General features: G+C 40.0%; 2 protein-coding genes across 3 annotated transcripts; one reads left to right on the top strand and one right to left on the bottom strand.

Annotated features, from left to right (window-relative positions):
- Positions 1-3,952: 3,952 nt before the first annotated feature.
- On the bottom strand, positions 3,953-7,108 carry fbxo45 (F-box protein 45). The gene is made up of 3 exons (XM_058626274.1): positions 6,483-7,108; positions 5,380-5,736; positions 3,953-4,986 (listed from the first exon to the last, which is right to left on the bottom strand). The coding sequence occupies exons 1-3, from the start codon at positions 6,828-6,830 to the stop codon at positions 4,801-4,803; spliced, it is 891 nt and encodes a 296-aa protein (XP_058482257.1). The 5' UTR covers positions 6,831-7,108; the 3' UTR covers positions 3,953-4,800.
- Positions 7,109-8,217: 1,109 nt separating this feature from the next.
- Positions 8,218-17,867, top strand: fam168b (family with sequence similarity 168 member B). 2 transcript variants are annotated; one of them, XM_058626292.1, is made up of 7 exons: positions 8,218-8,328; positions 12,640-12,731; positions 12,824-12,904; positions 13,923-14,065; positions 14,191-14,389; positions 16,219-16,343; positions 16,433-17,867. In XM_058626292.1, exons 2-6 carry the CDS (start codon positions 12,662-12,664, stop codon positions 16,329-16,331), a joined length of 606 nt encoding a protein of 201 aa, XP_058482275.1. In that variant the 5' UTR covers positions 8,218-8,328; positions 12,640-12,661; the 3' UTR covers positions 16,332-16,343; positions 16,433-17,867. The 2 variants fall into 2 exon arrangements, with proteins under 2 accessions (XP_058482275.1, XP_058482267.1); XM_058626284.1 differs by having other exon boundaries at positions 12,821-12,904.
- The last annotated feature ends 551 nt before the right edge of the window (positions 17,868-18,418 follow it).

The raw sequence follows: 18,418 nt of genomic DNA, 5'->3' as shown, positions 1-18,418 counted from the left end.
GCAGATCTCACTTCCGACTCTGTTGTTGATGTGAGCGGGGACAAGATGGACTCCGTGTTGAGGTCGACGGGCAATTTGACCTTTTTCTCACATTAAAAACGGACGTGGTCAGGACCAGCACACCTCACAGAGACCAAAACCTGGTCCTGATGAGTCAGAACCTCATTCATTTCTGAGGAACTGGTTAAGTGTAGGCCGGAAAATTATGGTGAGCATCACTGTTTATGGTTATGGTCAGGGACGTTGTCCAAAGGTATAGCATTCAATGCAAAAATAGCTGCACAAACTTGTCTGTGTTTATAGGTGTTTTATTTTTTATTTAACTTTTATGACACCAGGAACAGGGTCACACGGTGGGTGTAGTGGTTAGCACTCGTGCCTTTGCAGCATGAAGACCTGAGAAACAAGGGCCTTTACTGCATGGAGTTTGCATGTTCTCCCCGTGTGTGTGTGTGTGTGGGTTTTCTCCGGGTTCTCCAGCTTCCTCCCACAGTCCAAAAGCATGCAATATGGGGATTAGGTAAATTAGACACTGGTCCCTGCGATGGACTGGAGAACTGTGCAGGGTGTGACCCTGCCTATCGCCCCTATGTCAGCTGAGTTTGGCACAGCACCCCCCGCGACACTCATGTGGTGGATAAAGTGGTAGAAGATGGATGGATGGAAACCAGGAACAAATCCGGATGAGATTAAGAAGCAATTTCTGCAGCAGCACAAACAAAATATCACATAAAACACAACAATGCAGAAATAAACACTTCTCTATATACATTTCACATCTAGCTAATCTAGAAACAGTGATTCCTATTTTTGTGAGGACTCTTGTGAGGGCTTTTTGAGGATTAAGACTTGGTTTTAGGATTAGGGTTAGGTGTTTAGACTGCATTTACATCTGATGTGTTTTCTTTCTGACTACCTGCTTTCATTATCTTTCAAAAATGACCCATATCTGATACTTACACTGACACATTGGGCACGGCAAGTGACCTGAAAATGATTAGGTGGCTTAAAACGGAAGTAAAAGTGGCGTTATTTTTTTAATTTCGAAAACCTCGCACCAGAGGCCAAAGAGAGTCATGTCATTCACCTCTGTTGCATTTCACACAGAGTCACACGGACAGGGGAATATCCGATGTTTCTGCTTAGATGGCAGACACAAAGGCACATATTTTCCACATATACCAAAGCGGCTTGAAACCGATCTGATTATACAGTATTTGAATCCATGTGCTTTTTTTTCCTGCTTCAAACCTTCATGGGTCACATCTGAATTGTGCCACATGCAGAGGAAATGCTGCCTTTGTTGTGTTCAGGAAGAAGAAGAAGAAGAAGAAGAAGGAGAAGAAGAAGAAGAAGAAGAAGAAGAAGAAGAAGAAGAAGAAGAAGAAGAAGAAGAAGAAGAAGAAGAAGAAGAAGGAGGAGGAGGCCTGTTGCAAGTGTTTGTGGATGTTTCCCTTTATCGCTATAAAGAGTAACTCAGCTTTGCAGATTTTAATCAGAATGAGAATAAACACGATAAAGATCCTCACAGTGAGAGACCGGCTCATGCCCGTTTCTGACTGCTTACTTTCACAGAAGAGACATCACTTCACAGCTTCTCCACTTAGACTACCCAACTCCTGTTTACTGGTTTCAGGAATGACTTAACGTGCAGCTATGACTCAGCAGGTTCACTCGTGTGTGTGTGTGCATCAGTGTGACCATGTGCGAATTATGGGAACTATTCTTTTGTCTGTTTAGGGCTTCATTACCACATGATACAATGACCTTTTCTGTCAAATAAGCATATTATGGATTGACAGAGAAAACCTCACTTGATTTATTTAGGATTGAGGGTGGAGAACGTCCTCTTGAGGTTTCACTGACTGTATGTGTGATCATGTTGTTGCACAGGACGACTACTGTCCTCTTGTGGAAGGAAGACTTATTGCATGTACTGTATACAGTCAGTTTGAGTTTTCAGAGGAATAAGATACAGTTGAATGGACATTACTTTGTAGGCATTACTACAATATTACAGGAGTGCTCATAAGTAAGAAGGCGTGAGTTTTATTGCAGGAGTAAATCCTTATTTCTACCTTATTTTAGATGTATTTAGTCCTTATTACTACACTATGACTTTATGTACTTTATTTCTACAGCCCTTCACAACAACCCACAGGGCCCTCCAAAATAAGAGCATTACAGACACACAGCATTAAAAACAGATGGTAAAAAAATCAAAATTCAAATGACAGAATTCAAAACAACTGAGTCCATATGACTACACTCTCAAAGCAGTCGTTACTTTGTTATCACACAGTATGCTAAGTAGCCGCTGAGTGTGTGAAGAAAATAAATATCTACATTTTCGAATTGAAATAGATATTAATAATGAATTTATAGAGTTGAGCTTTAAGTTATTACATTTTATTTGGGGGTTGAAGATTTGCTCATTTGGTGCACATTTGCACATGTGTTCTAACCTTTAAAAACCAAAGTCATTAAACTGGTTTAGTTAATTAGTTTAATTCAAGTTCAGTATTAACACACACTTGGAATATAAAAGTGGTAATTAATAATAGGTGCGGTGTAAATAACACAGCTATACTTAATGTAATTTATAGTGTTACATTTTGTTTTTAATAATAGTCAAGCACATGGCTGCTCCATTACTACATTATTATAGTACACAGAACTGATGCAGGAGAATTATTACAGTGTTCAGGGATTGGACCAGGAAACAGTGTGCCCCGGTTGCTTGTTCATGTTCATGCTTTTCACACAGATGTTGTGGATTCATGTGTAGTTACAAAGTCAGTGTCTGGCAGCTGTAATAGGGTTGATGGTGCTGTGGAGGACACTAGAGCTGAAACAATTACTCCATTAATCGATTACTAAATTAATCGTCAACTATTTTGATAATCGATTGATTGGTTTGAAGCTTTTTTCATGATTAAAACAAGATTTCTGATTGTTTCAGCTTCTTAAATATGAATATTGTCTGGTTTCTTTGCTCCAGATATGAAAGAAATCATTAAAACTGAATCATTTTGGTTTGTGATCAACGTTTTTTAACGTTTTCTGACATTTTATGGACCAAAGGATTACTCGATTAATGGAGAAAATAATCGCTAGTTGCAACTCTTGAGGACACGTTTACTGAAATTGGAAACAGACTGATGATAGAAACGCAGCATGGTTAAACTAAGATGGTGAGATCAATCCGTTTGAGTGTGCTCTCTGATTTATCAGCTTTTTAAATGTGAATATTTTCTGGTTTATTTGCTCCATTGTAGTTAAAATTGGTTTGTGGACAAAATAAGACATTTAATTTTGAGGTTTGGGAAACCCCAATCAACAATTACTTATCATTTAATTTTATTTAACAAATCTAATTTGTTGTGGTCCAGCGAACTGGTCAGACAGGACAGAACGAGAGGAAGCTGGAGAAGCTGCTCTAGTTTTGGATAAACAGAAGGGGGGACAAGCCGTTTTACTGTACGTGTGGCGGCTAAGCTTTTAAAACATACTCAATAAATCATAACTCTCCTCCCTGCATCCATCATACTGCAGTGCCCGTTGTTTCCCGCTGATGGAGGCTGAGCGTCTGTAAGTGGTGCACTTTGAAATAAAGGACAGCAGACGATGACGAACTTATGCCATGATGAAAGCAGTAAATGCAAGTCAGTCATCTCAAGTAGTTGGCTTCATAAATGATACTGTAAATATGTTAGGCTTATGTTAATTTTATGTAAAAAGTATTTTTAAATGTTAGTTGTTGTCAAAGAAACATCCTAATACCATTTTTCGCCTAATAAAGGAGGCTGATTGTTCCTTTTTTGATTTATTTATGAATTTTCATGCATCTTACTGTAGCATCGGACTCATGAAACTCGGGCTGGAAAACGTGTAACGTCACTGGACAGCTGTAAATATACACGTCGTGTGCTGTGCACAGAAAAAAAACATGAGCATCGAACATCTTTTATTCTAAGAGTGGCACCAGGTAGACTTTATTTTCAGGCCTTGCACATACAGTATCAATAGTACCTTAGATAAAACCAATAAATAGTGTGTAATACTACAGTAGCACATTAAAAAGGACACACATTAACATCATATGCGTATAGTTTCAACCATGACTGGATGAGTATTTTAAAAAGGGCAAAGGTTTCAGTCCACACACCCAGTGTCCATGCACATGCATGACAGATGGTCCCCACAGTCTGTTTGCCTTTGTCAAAATACATCAATTGGTCTCACTTATTTGGCATGAAACCATACTAATCCATTTACTGATTTAAATTCACCTCTATTAACCCGCAGTGCGCCGTTTCCATTAACTTGTACAAACGACAGCTATTCACATCGACTACTCTGTCAGTTCTTAAAATTAGGTCTTAAAGTATTTGCCACGGTTAAGAATAGTTTTGGCCTCGTTCAAACAGACATAACATCAATGTTCTCCTGTCCCGTAAAGAAAACAACAAAAAAGTCCAGCAGCTAAACTGTAAAGGTGGGGCACTTCCACGTTTGATCCAGAAACCCATTTACGAGAGTTTCTCTGTAGTCTGTCTAGTTCAAAACCTGACTCTCGGCCTGTGTGTGCAGCTGTAGGAGAAATGCCAACAGTTCTGTTTGTGTGTGTGTGTGTGTGTGTGAGCTGAGTTGTTTTGCTTAGAAAAAAACCCGACCAGTTAGTCTCCCAAACCCTTTGACGCGGTGCAACAAACATGGCGGACAGTCTGCTGACAGGAAAGGTCCTGCACTATCTGGTGGCATGTTAGTTTTAAACGGTGGCACGTGTTGCTCTGCTTTTTAGCCGTCCAGAGGTTTTCCCAGGTACACCATGGTGACTTCAGTGTTGCCGTAAACTGCAGAGACAGCAGGGAACAGGCAGACTTTGGGCAGTCCACGAAATGCTACTCCGAGAAATTCAAAACCTCTCTCGAAGGCTAACGTCTTGTCATCCATGTCGAGGATGACCCGGATTCTCTCCCCAATCTGTGGACAAACACGATGACCAGTTAACGTTGGATCAAACAACACTCATTTCACGATTATAGCCCTGTTTCCACCAAGTGGTAAAGTTTGGTTCACTATAGCACATGATGAAATGATTTGCGTTTCCATTGTGAAATATTTAGGGTACCAAAATAAATACCTTCCCAGTATTTGGAAACCTCCATAAAGTTCTCTCTCAAACAAAGCTAATTGTTAAAAACAGATGCATGCCAACAAGAAAAAAACATAAACCACATTCATTGTCATGTCATTTGTTTCTAGTCATCCAGATCAGGGTCTACCTCTCCAAATCCGAGGCTTACTTGGATCAATCGGCGCCAACGTGTTTTTAACATCACAAACAACATGCAGACGTAGCTCAAGCTGGCCCACCTGATATTTGGGTGCATTGTTACACTGTGGGAAGTTCCCATTCACTTCGCCGTTGTGAAGCAGGTTGTTGTCGACCAGATTCCAGCCCCAGCTCTGGTCGTCACTGCCCAGGAGCGCCACATAGCCCTGACACTGCATCCCCGCCCGCTTCGTAGCAAGGCCTATTACTGCCACAGTACCAAGGGGGCCTTCCCACCAGACCTCCCAGGCGTGCCGCCCTTCTGAGAAGCCAATCTTCCCCCGCGCACCGTCTGTGCTCTGGGCAATGGGGTTGCGGTGCAGGGTGAAGCCATTCTTCTTCACGTAGACGTTGCGAGAGCAGTCGTGGGAGCTGAGAGCGTGTTGAAAAGCCTTGAGCTGTGAGGGACAGGACAGTAGTCAGTTAGATTAAGAATTAGTACATTGATTGTGTTTATAATTGTAAAGAAGACATGGTCACTGTAGTGGGAAAGTATTTTTTTAAGGTATTTAATTAAGTGTACAATTTAAGATATCTTACAATCAGAAAGAGAAGATGCTTCTAGGATAAAAAGGTAAACAGAACTCAACTCATCAAACTCAAGCCCAGTTGCCCTTATCTACACTCACACAGATGAATGACATGTGATATTTAAATAGATATAGATCATCAATATCTACTTTTAATTCAAACATATTTTGCACAAGTATTAGGTTTCACTTGGAACTTATTCTGATACTATCACAGGACCAGTGACTTCAGGAAACCTTTAAAGTTTGCACATAACTGCAAAGTAAACAAATGACATTTTTGTTCAGCTGGTCCCAAACTAAGTCTTACATAACTTGAATCAACCCTGAACCAAATATCATTTAACAATATGTTGTATAATTCTGATTTTCAGCACACATACACATTTATTTCGCACATAACTTTTGACAAAAATACAGTGTATGAGTCACGTCACGCATGCACTGCTGTATCCTATTGATTTGTCGTGGAGGCAGTGTGCAGTTAGGCCATCATCAGCCATGTTCCGTGCAGATGTGCCGAAAAACAAAGGTAGCATTAAAATGGCTGAGGAGGTCGTGACTTATCAGTGTTCTGACAGCGGAACACATCAGTGGTAAACAGGTAAACCTACTTTTCCTCTGTAGGTGGGCAGGTTGCACAGGATGTCTGACCGCATAGCTTCATCGCTCAGAGTCCGGCTGCAGAGGCTGCGCCACACCTCGCTGTTTTCATCCGCCAGCATATTGTACCAATGCCAGCAGACAAGCGCGCACCGCATCAAATCAGACAGCTCCAGATAGGAGAAAACATGCTCCAGGACACGGGCCGGCAGCCTCCCGGCCACCCCAGCACCTCCTCCGGCTGCAGCAGCGTAGGGAGAGCCGGCGGAGCTGCAACTGGCTGCCGCCGCTGCGCCCAGACAAGAGGAGCCTCCTCCTCCTCCACCGACAGCTCCAGACATTACAGCCGCACAGCTCATCGACGGCAGAAGTGTTCGACCTTACACCGTAGTACGTCTCCTAAGAGGAGTCATATAGCAACATTTGAAACCTGTAAAATCTCATTCTGGTCGCTGTGAAACCACAACAGCACGAACCCTGCTCAACTCCACTACAATGGCTGAATGGAGGCGATGTGTGAAGGTCCTGGAAGAGCAAAGCACCGCGCTGAAGTATTAAAAAAAGAAACTTGTGATTAAAGATTAAAAGCAGTGCCTAAGTAGACATTATTCACAGTGGCTATTAAACCCACTGCGTGATAGTTGCTTTATACAGAGGACCTCCCACCTGAGTCTCAAACATTTTTATTCCCTTCCAGGACCACAGGCTGCGCTGCGGAAGCGCTGCCTCAGTGAGTGACAGTGCTACATTGTAGCTATGTGACAGACACAACAGTCGTGTAGCTGTATAACACTGTTTTAATGTCACACTAAAACAGTTGTCTTACAGTTTTAAAGTGTAGCTGTGTTTCACTGAAGCAGTTTTATTTTATTGCAGTTTTAAAGTGTAGTATTGTGGCAGTGGTACAACGTTGGACACGTAGCAATGTGACAGTTACACGTTAGCAGTACAGCTTTGAGGTGTCGTAGTTTGTATTTACAGTGTTACAGTGAAGCACTTGTGTCTTGAAATGTAGTAGTAGCAGCATTACTATACTTTAAGTGTATTATTGTGACAGTGTATGTTATTAGACATGTGACAACACACTAGCAGTTTTTAACTGTTACATAGTGGTATTATTACAGTGTTTACAATGTGGCAATATCATAGTTTTACAGTGCTTCAGTGTAACAGTATTATTGCAGTTGCAGAGTGTTGTGGTGCTACAGTAGTACTACAGTTTTACAGTGTACATGGTTCATACGTGCTTTTTCAAGGTTCACGTTCAAGCACTTTCAAGGTCAGCTTTTAAGCTGTGGAAAATTACATTAAATGCAAACACCTACATACTCAACATCACTGAACCTTTTTCGCACAATAAAAAGAAAATTGCATTATGTCATAAACAACTGAAAATGTGGTTCATTATAGCAGAAGGATAAAAAAAATATATAAAAAGGAGAAGTTTCTCAACAACAAGACAACAAGATCTGTGTTTCAAAATGTGTGACCTGACAAATAATTCTCAATAAATTCTTTCCTGAAAATATGAAGACTAAGAACATTTGTCTTGAGGTAAGTAGCTTATCAATAATTTGACTTTTTTAAGTATTGTGCTCTTAAATCCATTTATAATACTCTCACAGACTTTGCTCTCATGACAGATTTGAAAAACAAAATGTATTCAGAGAAATACAAAAAACTAGAAGAAAACAAGACGATTAAAAAAAAAGAAAAAAGTGTGACCACGTGACGGCAGTCGGAAGTGACGCGCGGTGCTCAAAAGAGTTGAGCACAGCATCTGGATCAAAGCAGCAGCAGCTACGTCTTACCTGACGGCAGAGGACAAGAGGAGGGACAGACAACCAGTGCATACAGGTACTCCAACTGACCGTCGGTTACTATCCACACAACACGGTGTGTGTACGAGAGAGTGTGTATGCGTTTGTGTTACCTGTAATGCGGAGACCGACGGGGGCTGCGGGACACAGCTGTCTAGTCGTCCGTGTGTGCTCTGCGGCCTGCGGACCAGTTGCCCCTGTCTGCCCGCTACTGCCCCGGGGACGCTCCGGCGGTTTTCCGCGGTCAGACGGGTGAGCGACGGCGGGGCCGTGCGGGGGCAGGAAGCAGGCGCTTGCGGCGGTGGTCGAGCTCAGGTGGCCGCAGAGCTGAAAGCAGAGCCCGCTCATCACAACAAAGCCCCGGTCGTAGCTCTCAGTTCTTCCACTGACAGGTTGCCATCTTTATTCGCACAGGAACATAACGTCACCTGTAAACAGGAGCCTGTGTGAGGTCGTGGGTGTCTTTTTTCCCCCCCTCTAGCAGTTGTGTTTTCTTTGTTGTTGTCAGTTTTGTGTTGGGACCAATGCACAACTCATCAGACATTTAACACCTTTGTCACAAATGTGCTGAGTTATTGCTGCTCACTGGTCTGCGTGTGTTTGCACAAAGCAAGTGGGAATCGACCGATTGATAAACAGCTTTTGATAATTGAGAGGACATTTACAGTTTGCACCGATGCCATATTTTCATGGCTGATACTAATACTAATATACCAATACCAATCCAATATTTTTATTAAATTACACTTTTTGTGTGCATGTTTTTTTTTCTTTTAACCGAATTAAGTCAACATTAGGGCTGCAACTAATGTTTTTTTTTCATAATCAATAAAAAAATTAATTATTTTCTCAATTAATCGAGTAATCATTTGGTCTAGAAAATGACAGAAAATGTTGAAAAATGTTCATCAGTGTTTCTCAAACCTGTTAAAGATGTGTTGTTCTGTCCACAAACCAAAATTATACAGTTTTAATGATTACATGGAGCAAAAAACCCCATAAAATATTCACATTTAAATAAGAAGCAGAAAAATCTGAGGCTTCTTTTAATAACTAAAACCCTCAAACCGATGAATCGTTTATCAAAATAGATGATGATGGTTAACTTGGTAATCGATTAATAATTGATTAATAGCCACTGCTTAACAAACCATTAATATGATATAGTTTTTCTTTTGCTGATATGTGATAGACTAATTTGGGACCAATATCAATACTGAATATCAGTGCCGGCCCAAGATTTCATGGGGCCCTATACAGAATTCGATTTTTTTTGGGGGGGGGGGGGGGCGCCTGTGCTTAACTATTATTGATACAAACCTAACATTATCAATTGTATTAATTATATATATATATTGTGTTTATTTGCACCAAAACCGTGTCACTCTTGTATTTTTTTTGTGGCCTAATATTAATTTGCACTTTCATATTAAAAAGGCAAAACTCTAGGTGTGGTGATACTGAACTTGACATTGTATTTGCTCTAAGCAAGTAAACCAGTTTAATGGTTTTAGCTTTTAAAATTTAGAACAAACTACAACATCAAACCAAATAACTTAAGATAAACTCTATTTGTATATCTAAATTTCTTGGAAATGAGCCTCAAGCAGCCGCTTAGTGGGCTTATACCTTGGGCCGACTGTGCTGAATATTATATCTGCTCATCCCTAGTTTCCACCCATTCAAATGTGCTGATTTACTTCTTTGGAAAGTGCATAGAGAGGTTAACTAATGTGTGTATTTCAATGGCTGGTGCTGCTCTTTTGAAATCAAAAGATTTAAAAAAAGGTTTTCTTTTTTTTTGGGACAGTTTGCTGTTTTTCTTTCCCTCGGTATGAGAAAATATAACCCTTTAATCATACACAAAACTGTTTAACGTTACATAAACATTTATTGAACAAATCTAATGGGCTTTTTCTGTAATTTGAATTTTATGTCTGCACTGCAGTGCAATTTTATGTACATTTTAGATGAAAATAATGTGTATATAACATTTTAAATACATGATGAAACGGGTGATTAAAAAACTGAGCTTTGTCAAATAAAGTTTTGGAAGAAAAAACTACAATTAATCAAGAAATTGGAGCAAAACTGGCTACTGTTTTATGAAAAAAAATTCTAAAAGTAAATGTAAATTTCAGGACTGATGAAAATTTGTAATCTCCATAAGTGAATTATGAATACTCGACCAAACAAAGTTAAATAAATCTCAGGTGTGATTGAATATAATAAGTCATGCATGCCATATTTTTACACCGTGTTTAATTCGTCTTTTAAAATGCAAATCACAAGACCAGCTCACAAGAAATGTAATTCCATCTGTGAATATGTGTGGACCGCACACAAAATGACAAAAGGAACTAAAGTGACTGTGACCTAGCAAGGTCATTCCAAAGAAGCCCCCTGGCACCTCACTGTTCTCCTCACCACAGGATGAGATCATGTTCTCAGTAAAACGCTCCTGTCGCTTCATCACTGAAATGAAAAGACGGATGTATCTGCCTAAGAGCTGTGCGCCCTCTAGCCTCTGGACTGTAGTGATGGACGGATGCCTGGCATTTTGAGATAATCAGCATTGACTGATTAACTGAAAACTGTGCTGCCATTTGATCTTTTTTTCTCCATAGCAGACCTCTCATGCTCCTTGTGCTGCTTGTTTTGGTTTTAGCATTAGGAGTGTGACGTGCTATAGAGAAATTATACTAAATGGCAGCAGTGATCAAAACCATAGTGAAAACTCCCATGTTGGTCAACCAATACCGTAGACCATTGGGTTTGTGATCAGTTCCTCTGTTAAAGGCCCTGGTATACTTCCGCGTACTTCGGCCTGTGTCGCATACCGTGGACCCTGGTATACTCACGCGTCATGGTCCTGTAATATCCAACTTCACCATCGGGTGGCGGTACAAGTGTAGATGCAGGGAATAGGACGCATTACTGCCAAAGAAGAAGAGAACAATACTACAGCTCCCTCGGACATGTTTGGTTCACAGGTGAAAGGCCTTTCGGGCAGGGGAGTCGGGGGGTCAGCCGATGACTATCCTTGGCGACTACTTCTTCTGTTGCTGAAATGTTTTTTTCTGCTTGGTGAGCGGGGCTTATACTCCACCTACCGGTGGGGCGGAAGTTCAGTTGGCACATACCAGGGCCTTAATCCCTTCATTTCCAGAGGAGCACTTTTTGATGTTTTCATTAAGTTGCACGAGATGTATAGTGATTCCTTTTGACATTTTAGGTTTTAGGAATCTTTTGTTTACAGACTGTGGGATTAAGTTGTTACTTGCACCAAATTGTATAATGTGACTATTATAATGTGTATTTATATCTGTATTTATATTTTATTATTGTTCACAGCATCATTACATTCCTTTTGTGTTTTGCTGTGATGAGGGTGATACTGTCAGGTAATCGATCCTGCCCACTGGAGAACACGATGCTAATATCAAATTAAGTCACACTATAAAGATTAAAGAGTGTACTATGATGCTTTTTATGTAATGAAGTGTCCTCGTTCAATAACTAACTGTAATGAAGCAGTTGTGCACCTTTTCCACGTGTCTCAAGTGATTGTTTGGTCCAGAAAATTAATATTCAGAATAATTAGTTTAAAGTATTTCTTTGTTATATGAAACAAAGAAACCACAACAATCCGGGAGCTTGTTTTAATTATAAAATAATTAAAAAATATTAATTCAGTTGTCGATTACTTGTTTCAGCCCTAGATATTAGATGCCATTTATACAGACAGAGAACAAGCTGTAAATAATTGACGCAGTGTTGTTTTTGATTTATTGCGTATTTACAGCTCTCCTCTGAGTGGTCTGTGGTTTGGAGCCTCGTCTTTTATCAAACTGGTGCAGTGAGTTCATAACATTTTTGTTCATTTCTTTGGAGGAAGGTCAGGAAAATATGGAGAGCTGTTCAGAATTGTTTTGTTAGTTTGTGTTGTTTTTCTTCGTCAACGTGATATTTGTGTTATGATGAGAAGTTAAAGACTGGAAATGCTGCATTAAACAGATAGTTGAATAAGAAATGCTTACATCAGGATGTGAAATAATTTTGTTGACATTAAATTTAAATACCAAAGAGTGGTGTCATTTTAGCTCAGTATCTGTCAACTGTGATACTTTGTCAGTTGGGATCAGATGAACTTTTTCTTTTATTTATGACGGCGTTGGAATAAAAGCTTCTATTTTCAGCATGTGATGTCAGAGTTTGTCCGTCATGTGGTTTCCTTCAGCAGATTCATGCTCGGGCACCGTGCACCGATCTCTACCTCGCATTAAAAATCGACATGCTCTGAAATTGTGTGATGGAATTCACCTGACCTTTGCTCCTCCCATTGCAGTATCCGTGACAACGTGACCATAATGAATCCGGTGTACAGCCCGGCACCAACAGGGGTCCCCTTCACCAATACTAAGGGGATAAGCTACTCAGGTAATATAAAGGGTCTTATTTCCAGGAAAAATAACCCATACTTAATAAACGCAACGTGTGCTGACTTCATCTGCTCTCTTTGGTCACAGCAGCTGGATTTCCTGTCGGCTACGCAGCTGCTCCAGCTTACAATCCCAACATCTACGCAGGAGCAAACCCAGCGTTCACCAGTGGTAACAAAGAGTTTTTATTAAGATACCGTAGATCAAAAGGTTGCTCATGCATATAGCAATGTGCGTCATTAAAATGATTCTGTAAATAACTACGGTACTGTGCAGAAGTCGTAGGGCACGAACCAGCTTTGTTGTTTTTATGTCTGTGATTGCTGGCATTTGGAGCAAACTGTCAAGGAGTTTAACTCGTACAACATGTGTATGTAGTGTTCAAGCATGTCTTGAATAAAGCTGCCGTAATAGACGGCAGCTGTTTGGGACAAACACAGGTTTTACCAACAACATTAATTATGGTTCCTGGACGTGTTCCATTAAAGTGATTGAGAAATAATTATACTGTATGGTCGCCATGAGAGCACTGGAAAAACAACAAACCTAAGACTTTTGCACAGTCATGTAAATGACATATAGGAATATAATAGATAATATCTTAAATTCAACAGGTGAAACTGAGGAGCTTGAGACTGGTCAGTGAATAGAAGGTAGACATTTAGTGGATCAAATTTTGGAATCGCAGGATAACTCGCAATCCAACATGTGACATAGTGATTCTGAACTGGTGTAGACATTTGAGTTGAAAGTCTTCTAACTTGCCACCTTCCTGCCTTACTAGGGCCACCTTTTTTGACTCCTACACCAAAAAGTATTTTAGATTTAGTGAAGTGGTGTCTACTTAAAAAAGAAATGGGGCTGGTCTCTTCATCTACCACAGACTTCCTGCCAGACAGACACAGGGAACGGAATCTCAGCTCTGCTGCACAGTGACACATTCCTGAACAGTCATATGGTCTCGGGTCGTACTAACCAGGACACAAAATATAAAAAAAAACAGGGAAAACACATGGACACACTGAACATATTAATTCATTCAAACTGCATCATGATCTGAGGTAGATTACACTGACTACTACTGTTTAAAAAAAAACCATCAAATTACTCAGATTTTCATACACAAGCAGTATCTGTGTGTGACTGCACAGTTGCAGTTCTGATGTGATTCTTCTTCCTCCCACTTCAGGCTATGCTCCAGGCACTCCTTTCAAAATGTCCTGCTCCCCCAACACGGGGACTGTGCCGCCGTACTCCTCCTCACCCAACCCCTACCACACCGCTGTTTACCCTGTCAGGAGCACTTACCCCCAACAGAACCCATATGCACAGGTCAGTATACTTTATGCCCACAGGCTGTCTGTCTCTGAAGAGCTTTCCCTCTTGTCCCACAGCCATGCAGTTTTGTGTTGTTTTTGTTGTTCACTAAAAACATGCTCTGTCCCCCCGTGACCCAGGCATTAATACCGTCACAACAGCAGGGCACTTACTACACACAGCCGCTGTATGCCGCGCCGCCTCATGTTATTCATCACACAACGGTGGTGCAGCCTAACGGGATGCCTGCAGCCATGTATGCCCCGACCATCCCTCCTCCCCGCCCCAACGGCGTCGCCATGGGGATGGTAGCCGGCACCACCATGGCCATGTCTGCTGGTGAGCAACAGTGGTTTTGAGTTTTTGTCAAGTTTATATTGTATATTTATATAATTTTAAGAGGGGACAAAACAGGAAGATACAGAGTTGTGGTGGAAGATAAAATAATTGGTAAAATATTGAGTTAAATACTGTTTTAAAAAAAGCTTTTATCCAAAGCGACTCAAAAGAGAGGAATAAGCTACATAGTGGAAGTCTTGGAAAGAACTCCGCTCGATAGGAACAGTGGACTGTTGGAGGGTGAGTGTGCCGAGGTGGATGCAAGTGCAGGCGGAGATCGTGCAGTTGGGTTTTCAAGAGCTTCTTGAAGATAGTAGGCACTAGGATAGTGCACTCATGTAGGCTTGCATAGGTAAATATGTCTATTATATGTATAAATATGTGTTAGATGTACTGGATACTTGTCATACTTAGACCAAAGTAGTAGGCCAAACTGGTCTTTGTCCAGTGAAATAGAAACACTGTTCCTGAATCACTTGGTGAAGGAGAGTATGTGAGAGACGTGGCACATTTTCTCTTTGTTTTAGTTTTAGTCATTTTTTTTATTAGTAGTAATTTTTTCCACACAAACCAATTAGTGATGGTGAATTTGACTATGACATGCATTCACACGTGCATCAAGTAGCAAAGCTGCTGTGAAGAAATTGCAATTCTGGTAATTCATCGTTTAATTTAATGAAAGTATCTCAACAGCTCCCGGATTTTTGTTGCTTAGTAACAACAGATGCACCGGGAACACGACTCCACAAGTGATTTGTTTGAAAACATATGTTTTTTTTTTCCCATGCATTTGTAACGGGCGTGCATTGTCATTAATAGTTTCTTATCAGGTTGAATTCACATCCGTTAACCCTTGTATATTCTGCGTTGTGTTCTATGTTGTGCTGAATGAAGAAAGGACCCGGACCACGACCAGCTACTGGTTGCTCTTTAATGAAGGCAGGATGATGGATTTGTCTGTACAAATCAACAGAAAAAGACATAAGGCTCTGTAACATGCAGTCTCCTCCACACAGCACATGAGTCTCAAGCTCCTCCTCTCAGCTAGTCAGACTCGAACTGCTCATACATACATGACTGCTACAACCTTTAATATTTAACAGCAGAAATACTTACTTACTTAAATACTTAAATAAAAATGTGAAAATAAATTAAATTAGATTTAAAAAAAAAAAAAAAAATACTCAATGTATTTGAAAACATGAATTCCTTTTACATGCAAAGCAACCAGTGTAAACACATGTAAACACTATGCCAGATGAATTATGATGAACATAATGCACATACCTGTACAAATCAATAGAAAAAGACATAAGGCTCTGTAACATGCAGTCTCCTCCACACAGCACATGAGTCTCAAGCTCCTGTTAGCAGATAAACATACAGAAAACCTTGTAGACTAGCACATGGAAACATGTTTAATTTAAAGCCTGCAAAAATCTGTTTACATGTTCACCACCTAAAACCTAACATGTGTACATTTATAAAAACAATTTGCATTACCCAAAAACTGAAATAAATGTTCAAAGATGACAAACTAATACTTTACCTCCTCTCAGCTAGTCAGACACAAACTGAGAGAAGCACTTGGAAAAAAAAAAAAAAGAAAAAAGAAGCACTTGAATATATAAAAAAACAACATTCATCAGGATTTGGTGACATTTCAACCGCAAATGCAAAGATATCATTTCAACCCGGTTACACATTTATGGACACTACATGTAAACAGCCCTTTACACCTTTTTAGATGCTGATAAAGTAAATAGAAGTAGTCATTCATGTCTTGAGTAGAAATGTTTGGCCTGATTTCCTCACTCTGCTTCACACAGGAACTCTGTTGACAACTCCATCACCAGCACCTGTTGCCCCCCACCAAGTCACGATGCCCACATATCGGCCTCCTGGCACACCCAGCTACAGCTATGTGCCCCCACAGTGGTGAAGACAGGCAACTGTGAGTATGACACGTGGATCTAAATCACTTCACGACAGACACGTGAAGTTTCTCAACCTCACGTGTGTTATGTGTTGTACTCACTGCAGGTCAGAAGATGGTAGATATGCATTCACACTCTACTCCAGTGTTTTCGCTCTTGGTGAAGATCTGTTCTGTCAGAGTCTGCAACCAATTACTCCTCTTCCAGCATAATGTGAATCTTATACCCAACTACATAGATAGAGGCCCATCTATACAGGGAGGTGGTGCAGAATAGGCCCTGTTCCCATCATGACCCCCCTCCCTCCTTAACAGAATATGGCTGCATCCCACGCCTCACCCCAGCGCCAGCACCTCTGCAACCTGCTGCATATCTCACATCAAACAGCAAAGCCTCCATGCAAACCTTTTGTAGACTGTCATGCAGGTTTTTATAGCTTAATCTGTAAGTGGTGAAAAGGGAGTTTGTTTTATTATTTGGGGGACATGTACGATGTCGAATGCATGTAAGTAAGTATAGTCATATGAAGTAATGCTAGCTCAATCTACCTGCTGTGACAGATGCAAAACCAAGAAAAGGCACACATCCAAAGGAACTTAAAAAAAGAAAAAGAAAAAAGTAATAATCTTCAATGCTGAATCACCAGTGACCATGTCTTCTATGTTAAAGGAAAAAAAAAGACGAGAAATGTTAGTTCATGCAAAAACAAACCTGCACAATTCAGTGCAGACTAAACTGTGCTATTTTCATGGCTTTGTTTATTGTTACGTGATGTTTTTTTTTTTTATTGTTTCTTTCAGTGATGCAGTGTCTGCATTATGTCTTACCATTTTTGTATTTTATGATAATGATGGGACTTTGAGTTTGTGCCTTCGACTGACGGCCAATTCATCACTTTTTATTCTAGTATTTTTTTTTTCCTGCTCTGCCAAATGTTTTAGGAAAAATGGAGTCGGAGGTTTCCAAAAGTCTGAAGCAGCTTTTGTTTTCTGCTTGAAACAGTTTCGGGTGAATTCAGTGTTTTAAGTATTGATTTATTTTAGCCACGTGTATTTTGGGTGGGAAATAAGCAAACATTGTTATTTGAAATAATTAACACCTGTTGGATGAGCATGATTTAGCAGGAACAGTGTTGTGTGTGTGTTTGTATGAAAGAGGACTAAAAATGAAGCCCATTAAAATGGTGCCATACAGCACAACATGGCAACATTTGACTACACGTCAAATTAGTCAGATAGTCCTTTGCTCTGAAGCACTATGTCATTGGATCACAAACTGTGGACGCGATAGGAATATATGATATGTTTAAACTGCATTTGTATATAGCACTACTGAGTAAAGGCACTAATTGATAATTTGACCCTTTGACATTGCTTACCTCAAGGTTGCAGGATAACCCACCAACATCACTGTTTCAGACATGCTTTTCTATGTTGCCTCAGTCACCTCTGTTAAATAATCTGTTTTGTAAATGTTATTTTTGTGATTTTGGTTCATGTTTTGTATTCTAAAGACCAAAAATAAAAACAAATAGAGAACAAGCAGTGTTTTCCATTGTCTGTTATCATGTATTCTTAACCCCAGCAGGAACAGCTTCAAAATGATGGATGAATTTCATACCTGAGGGTTTTATTTGATACATCGTAGCCAACTTGCTCCTTTTGGCCTATAGAAGTATCTATAAAGAGCCAATACAACTCAAAACAGGAGGATTGTATTTATTTTTTTGACAGTAACCGTCTTAGTAGATTTATTTGGTCATATGTGACGAATTATAACCCACACATTCCCTTTTAACAAGTTGAAATACATGTAATGGAATATTACAACCTCTAACATGCAGTTCTTCACATACCAAAAAGTAATTGTTGCTCTGACCTTGTGAAGGTTGTTTCTGCTTTAATACTTTACTTATACGTCAAGACATATTTGACAGATCATGTGTCACCTATTACCTTGTATGCAGTGAAATACCTGCAAAGGGCCATTACAACACAAAAGTGATAGCAGCTCCTCACTTGAAATTGAAAGGACTTAATTGTATTTATATTTAGTGAAAACATTTATTAAGAATACATTTAACCCACATTAT

This window comes from Solea solea, chromosome 1, assembly GCF_958295425.1.
Source record: "Solea solea chromosome 1, fSolSol10.1, whole genome shotgun sequence".
NCBI lineage: Eukaryota > Metazoa > Chordata > Actinopteri > Pleuronectiformes > Soleidae > Solea > Solea solea.
Note: the sequence above shows the minus strand (reverse complement) of the source record. Positions and strands in the feature narration are given on the sequence as shown.